Genomic DNA, 6330 nt, shown 5'->3' with positions numbered 1-6330 from the left:
GAAGATAGATGTGATGGTACAACAACACACACTTGTGCACAAAGAGTGACGCACAGGGTTTGTGTGTTGAGGCATTTTGTTTTTGTTTCTCTTGATGAAACAAAGGAAGGTGTTTGTGTTTGTTTCTCTCCAATAACAAGCATAAGATGAGAAGACCAAGCCCCAGGCAGTTTGATTGTGTGAGAAGAGGTTGGCACAGTGAAAGACACCAACCTCTTAGAGGAACTCTCATTCAAGAAATTTTCAGGTTCACCCGTTTTTCTCCTCTTTCTCTTTCTTCTTTTATGCCTTGTATAATGCATAGATTTTATTTTATTATTTAAATTAGGGTGGTTGATGAGATACATGGCTCTGCCACTAAGAACAACAAAGAGTACCAAGAAAAGCTCCCTATTGTTGTTCTCAAAGCCGAAGAGATTTTGTACTCTAAAGCCAACTCTCAGGTAAATAAATTAAAACCCTCTTCTTCCTTTTCCCATTTTTTTTAATTTATTTTCAGCAATTTGTGAATCCTGTTTTTATTTATTATATTATACTAATATTTATTTTTTTTATTTAATGTTTGCCATTGTTTTAGCACGAATACATGGACTTCAGAACAGTTTTGGCTAGAACTAATGAAGCCATTGACACAATAATCCGACGAGATGAGATTACAGAAACTGGAAATGGAAAGTATTTGCATCCTTGCATTGAAGGTATATCTTATTATTATTATTATTTAGCTGTGAGAGTAGTTAAATAATTTGACAGGTTTGTCATCTAATGACTCTCAGCTATTAACTTCATATGAAGTTAATTGTACTGTATGGATGATTTTACATTGTGTTATTTTGGTTATGGTTCAGCTGCTTTAAATTTGGGATGCTCCCTAACTAGAACTCCAAGGAGTCAAAGAAACAAGCCAAGGTGTTATCTTAGTCATAGCAAAGAACAAGCTCCCAATGTTATTCATCACACACCACAAAACTTTAATACAAGGGATAATGCAACAAAACCATATCATGTGTCTAAGAATGCTGGTCCAACAAACACAACAGCAACTAGTAGCAGCAATAAGAAACAGTGTTTGTCGCCGCAGCCGCCAAGGTTGTCTTCAGTTTATCCCCTTTACTACCATGGAAACAACAACATTCGTTTGGAAGAGTCCCAACATGGTTCCAAAGCCTCACATAAATCAAATGCTAAGGATTTCGGACCTCCAGTTACGGGTGTTGCTCAGAAACTTGTGGCAAATGGCAATCCTGTTCAAACCACGCCGTGCGCAAACAAGTGTGATCTTTCATTGAGGTTAGGCTTAGGCCCCGTCAATAGTACTAGCTTTTAGTTTTGAAAATTAGTTGAAGGTTAAGGAAATGAGAGATTGGAGTTTCAATTGGATGAATCTATGGATGTAGTTTGAGAAATTGAGGCTTCTAGACTGATGTTTTCCTGTTATATGCTTACTTTGTATGTCCATATTATTAGGAATATAATGTTACAGTAGTAATGAGTTATGTAAATAGCAACTTCAATCTGAATTTTAGTGGAGGATGAATTGGCAAGTTTTTTTTTTCTCTCTCTTTCTATATTTTCTGTTTATCCAAAATACAAAGACAGCAGAAGCGCGAGTTAAGCCCAAATTTGGTCTCTGGGATATCAATTGTATTACTTTAGTCTCCCAAGTTCGAAAAATAGGACTAATTTGATGCATTTTTCAGAATACAAGGGACTATTAGGATCTCAGGGACCAAATTGGTACAAATCACCAATTTTAGGGACCACTTTTGGACTTAACTCGCAAAAGCGAAACCTTTTGTGTTTACTATCCCAGTTCTTGTTTTGTATCCTAAAACAACTACAGAACAGGTTTTAATGCCTAATAGCAGAGGAAGTTGATGAAATGGTGCTATAATGGAAGTCGATCTGCAATTGCCTATGAAGAAATGGATTTGAAACATTCCCTTTCTTCTCTTCCTTCTCTAGTTGCCTAACTTGTATAGCAGCAAGAAACCTCTTGATGAACCCTTTACAACACTCTTTTCCGTGGCAAACCGCCTCGAATCTTCTGCCACTACCATTGCCGCCGACAATGTTTCTGCTTGAAGCACCATACATAACACTAGATTCATCAAACTTCAATATGAATGCTTGTTGGCACCCTTCATAGAGCCTTTCCCCCAATGAATCAATGACATAGTAAGCATCCTTTTCTACCTTTAGAACAAAGAAATGGTCATTCCAACTCACTATGTATATTCTTGGCTTGTTATGATTTTCATCCACCTTGGTTCTTATCTCATCCCAAATTTGGTCAAAGGACATAGCACCTTTCAAGCATTGGAACTTCTCTGGGGAGAAAAAACCTGTATATGATTCTTGTGGTACAACAATTATGGGTCTCAAATTGGCCTCTAGGACTGTCTCAAGGTCAAAATGCTTGTCAGGGAATAGAGTCAAGTAGTAATCACTCCTGCATAGTTTTCTCCATTCAGAGGAACCTATGTTAACACAAATACAAGTAAGATTATCAGTACTCAATACCATATATACAATATGTAAATAAGACAATTCTATAAATTTAACAAGTTTAGATCTTGTCTGCAAAAGTCTTGGGATAATTATACTGAATGATTAAGAAACACAAATAAATTGGGAGACAGTAGAGACAGATACTATACATAGCGTTTTTGTCTTGTTTCTAATGTCTTAACATGTTAATAAATAGGCAAAAGTAAAGTATTTATGCATAGTAGATATAAAGTTGACCTTGTGTGATGAGGTGGTCAAATTGGGACATTGTTGGCATGTTGTGGTTGGAGTGGAGCCAGTGTGCTATGAGGGCAACTAACACTGTGCAAGCACTGTCGCCAGAGGCTTGTTCACTCATTTGGTCAAAGGAAGCCAAGAACACGTTTGTTTTCAGCTTTAATTTCCCATCCCTGCTTGAAATCTCTTTGCTTTTCCATCTGCTTGAACTGCAGTTCTTGTCTTCATAGCGTGAATGTGAAGAAACTTCATGTGATTTCTGCAGAGTTCAACATCCACATTAAATTTTTAGGTAACACAAAACTCTGTAGTTCTTAGATTTTTGTCTATATTCTATTATATAGTCATGAAAAACGTTGTTTCATGCGTGTATAGTAGTGTTCAATAAATACTTCTTAATTCTTGCTATAGAATTTCTTGTAAAAAAAAAAATTCTAAAACGGTTCCTCACAATTATCTAAAAAGACTAAAAAAAAAATTATCTTTTCCGGCCTTTAATTTTTATTTTTGTGAGACTAGTTAGTCTCTCTATTGATATTTTTTTCCCAATATTAATGGAATAAGTCTATGTGACATATAAGTGAGGTTTAATTTTAGAGCAATGCTAGGGGGCCAGCAATTTTTATGATTGTTAGCCATCAATTAGCCATCAATGATGATTTGATGGTGTGAGATTGGTGTGAAATTTCATCCAATGGCTCACCTTCCTCTGCTGGTTACATGCTGGCCAAAATTCAATAAAACTGCTGGCCCTCTAGACTTTTCCTTAATTTTATTATATAATTATGTGAGTAAAGACGACAAGTTAAATTTTACGCTTATGTAAAATGTTTTACCAGCATCTCGTGTTAATGTAAGATTTGAAAAAAAATATATACCTAAATGGTATAATGTGAACAGAGATAACTCATCTTTAATTTTATGACTCTCCTTCGTTTAATATTAATTTTAATATAAATATAATTTAAATAAATTCACACTCCTTAAATAAAAGAAAGTTACAACTTCTCTTTGTATTTCTACATTCTTACTCTATATTAAAATCTTTCACCTTATTAAATAACATATCTCCTCTAGAAAAGTAACATTCGTTGCTCAATGTAATTGCATTCTGTAACAGGGATTGAAGCCTATGAAGGGGACCGCTCAAAAAAGAATAAGGAGGACAAAAGTAAACTACTAATTTAATTTAAAAGAATGATAGTGTTGATAATTTAGTGTTTAGAAAATAAAAAATATATATGCATAATGCTTAAAATATAAATAACGTTTGATAAAATATTTAAGATATATTTTTTACCATTTAAATTTTGCCATATTTTATCACAGTTCATTCTTAAATATTTCTTACCAAATAAAAAAATAGTGTACATTTTATTAATCAAACACATGTTAGCTTTTTATTCATTATATCTTATATTAATATTTTAGATTTATATTTTTAGAATTTAAATTTTATAATTTAAAATTTATAGTTTAAAATTTAAAATTTAAAGTTAGAATTTAAGCATTAAAATTTAAAAAATGTTGCACTTCTATTTTTTACGGAACGCATTAACATTTATTATAATTTATTTTTAAATATTTTTACTCTAAATATTGCGTGTTGCACTTTATCGCACACTATTTACTTTTAAAGAGACAAAGCATATCTTATTTGTTATCTATAGAGCTTAACGTGTGTTTGGTTTAGCTTTTGTAAACTGTAGTTGAGTATACTAAAATTAATTTTGATTAAAATTGAGTTTATTTTGACGTGATTTATATTTGGATGCTTTAATTTAAAAGTAATTATAATTAATAAAATATTGTTTAAATAACAATGCCAAAAATAAATTATAATAATAAAAGATAAATAAATTTATAAAATTAAACAAAAATAATAATAAGGTGCATAAAAGAAAATGAATATGGAAGATGAAAAAAAAAGATAATTTAAAAATAAAATGAAAATAATCTTGCACGTAGAAAAAATGAAAAAAGGTAAAAAAGGGGAGATGAGAAAAGTAAATAAGGGAAGTTGAGAAATAAAATGAAAATGACCGTATAAAAGGAAGAAAGTGATGAAGAAAGATAATTGAGAAAATAAATTTTATAATTAATTTTCAATGGTAAAAATTGAAAGCAAATATTACAAAATATTGCTTCAAGTAAAGGGTCATTTGAGGGTAAAAATCATGTTAGAAAAGTTTATCCAAACAAGTTTGGTCTAGCATTCAAGATTTTTTAACCTGTGTTCATGAATGTTAAACCAAGCATACACTTAAAGTTCAATTTGGTAAAAAATTTAATTAAACTTCTTTTAAAAAAAAAACTTAAATAATAAATAATTATATTAAAAATAGTTTATAAATAAATTATCTTGTATTTGATTTTTTAATTCTAAAAGTGTTTATTTTAAACGAAAAGTGATAAAAAGTTTAAGTCAAATCTCAAAGTGGTTGTTAAGATTCACGAATTGCATTGATTTAGTGATTGACTTATCAATTGCACTATTTACATCTCCGTAATTGTAAAAAATGTATTTAGTTGATCCCTCACCTCATTTTTGGGACTAACTAAATACTTTTTTTACAATTTTAGAGACACAAATAATGTAATTAGTAAGTTAGAGATTAAATTAATATATTTTATGAATTTCAGAAACCACGTTGGAGTTTAACTCTACAAAAATTTTTACTATAAAAAAATTATTTTTTTAACTTTTTCATAAATATTTAAATAACTTTTTAAAAAGTTATCATTTAATTTTAAAAATTTTATTAAATATTAGTGTTATAATTTTTCAAAAATTAAAAATAAAAAAAAAAATATTTATGGGCGTATTTAAATTGGCCCTTAATTTCATGTCATAATCCTTATGAAATAAATTGACTATTTACCAAATGGTGACTATTTAGATGACGAGATTTGTATATAAAAATATAATTAAAACTTATTTGATAATTTAATATAGATAAATTACATACCGTGAGAGCACTTGAACGAGTCGTGAGTTGAAATTGTTGTTTGGTTGTGATTGTATTGGATCCAAATTCAGTGAAGCTTCTAGTCCGTGACAACTGCAACCGGCTCCTATTCGCTGTTCCATCCAAACGCGACCTTGGAACCGATGACCCCATAAACCTCTCACTCTCGCAACACCCATTTTTATTACTACTTTTACCGAGTCTTGACCCCGAGTTATGATCATTCTCAATTATAATACTACTATTATTACTACCACTACTCCCACTGCTTGATGTGGATTCGGACGAGTCATCTGAGTCAAACACGGGAGATCCATCTGACTCGTATGGACTCGTTTGTTCCGTTCCAATCCCTGTGTGAAGTAGTTTTCCGTTTTTGCCCCTGTTGGTCAAGCTTGTTAGATACTTCACTCTTTCTATGATGGCGTGTCTCTTTGGCTCAACCGAGTTTTTAATTGGTCTTGCCGAGTCATCCTCAGAATTCTTCATCTTCATTAACTTCATTGACACCTACCAAAAGTCATGCATTAATTACTATAAAATATTAGAAAAATTTTAAGTGTATCCATATATTAGTATTTCAGTAATTTTTAATTATTTATTATAATTATAA

The 6330-nt window shown here is 31.0% G+C and overlaps 2 protein-coding genes across 2 annotated transcripts in view; one reads left to right on the top strand and one right to left on the bottom strand.

Moving 5' to 3' along the window:
* The first annotated feature begins 6 nt into the window (after positions 1 to 6).
* LOC107463305 (uncharacterized) lies at positions 7 to 1556 on the top strand. Its single transcript, XM_016082086.3, has 4 exons — positions 7 to 247; positions 329 to 443; positions 578 to 698; positions 849 to 1556. The coding sequence occupies exons 1-4, from the start codon at positions 147 to 149 to the stop codon at positions 1325 to 1327; spliced, it is 816 nt and encodes a 271-aa protein (XP_015937572.1). The 5' UTR covers positions 7 to 146; the 3' UTR covers positions 1328 to 1556.
* Positions 1557 to 1665: 109 nt separating this feature from the next.
* LOC107463304 (uncharacterized) overlaps positions 1666 to 6330 on the bottom strand; it is a 7491-nt gene continuing 2826 nt past the window's right edge. The window contains exons 3-5 of the mRNA XM_016082085.3: positions 5718 to 6227; positions 2749 to 3007; positions 1666 to 2480 (exon numbers count right to left, since the gene is read on the bottom strand). Of these exons, the coding sequence (XP_015937571.1) occupies positions 1852 to 2480; positions 2749 to 3007; positions 5718 to 6227 (1398 nt within the window). The 3' untranslated portion in view covers positions 1666 to 1851. The remainder of the gene's footprint in view (positions 2481 to 2748; positions 3008 to 5717; positions 6228 to 6330) is intronic.

The sequence above is a fragment of the Arachis duranensis genome, chromosome 8 (genome assembly GCF_000817695.3).
Source record: "Arachis duranensis cultivar V14167 chromosome 8, aradu.V14167.gnm2.J7QH, whole genome shotgun sequence".
NCBI classification, from domain to species: domain Eukaryota; kingdom Viridiplantae; phylum Streptophyta; class Magnoliopsida; order Fabales; family Fabaceae; genus Arachis; species Arachis duranensis.
This window is presented reverse-complemented; position numbering and strand designations above follow the sequence as displayed.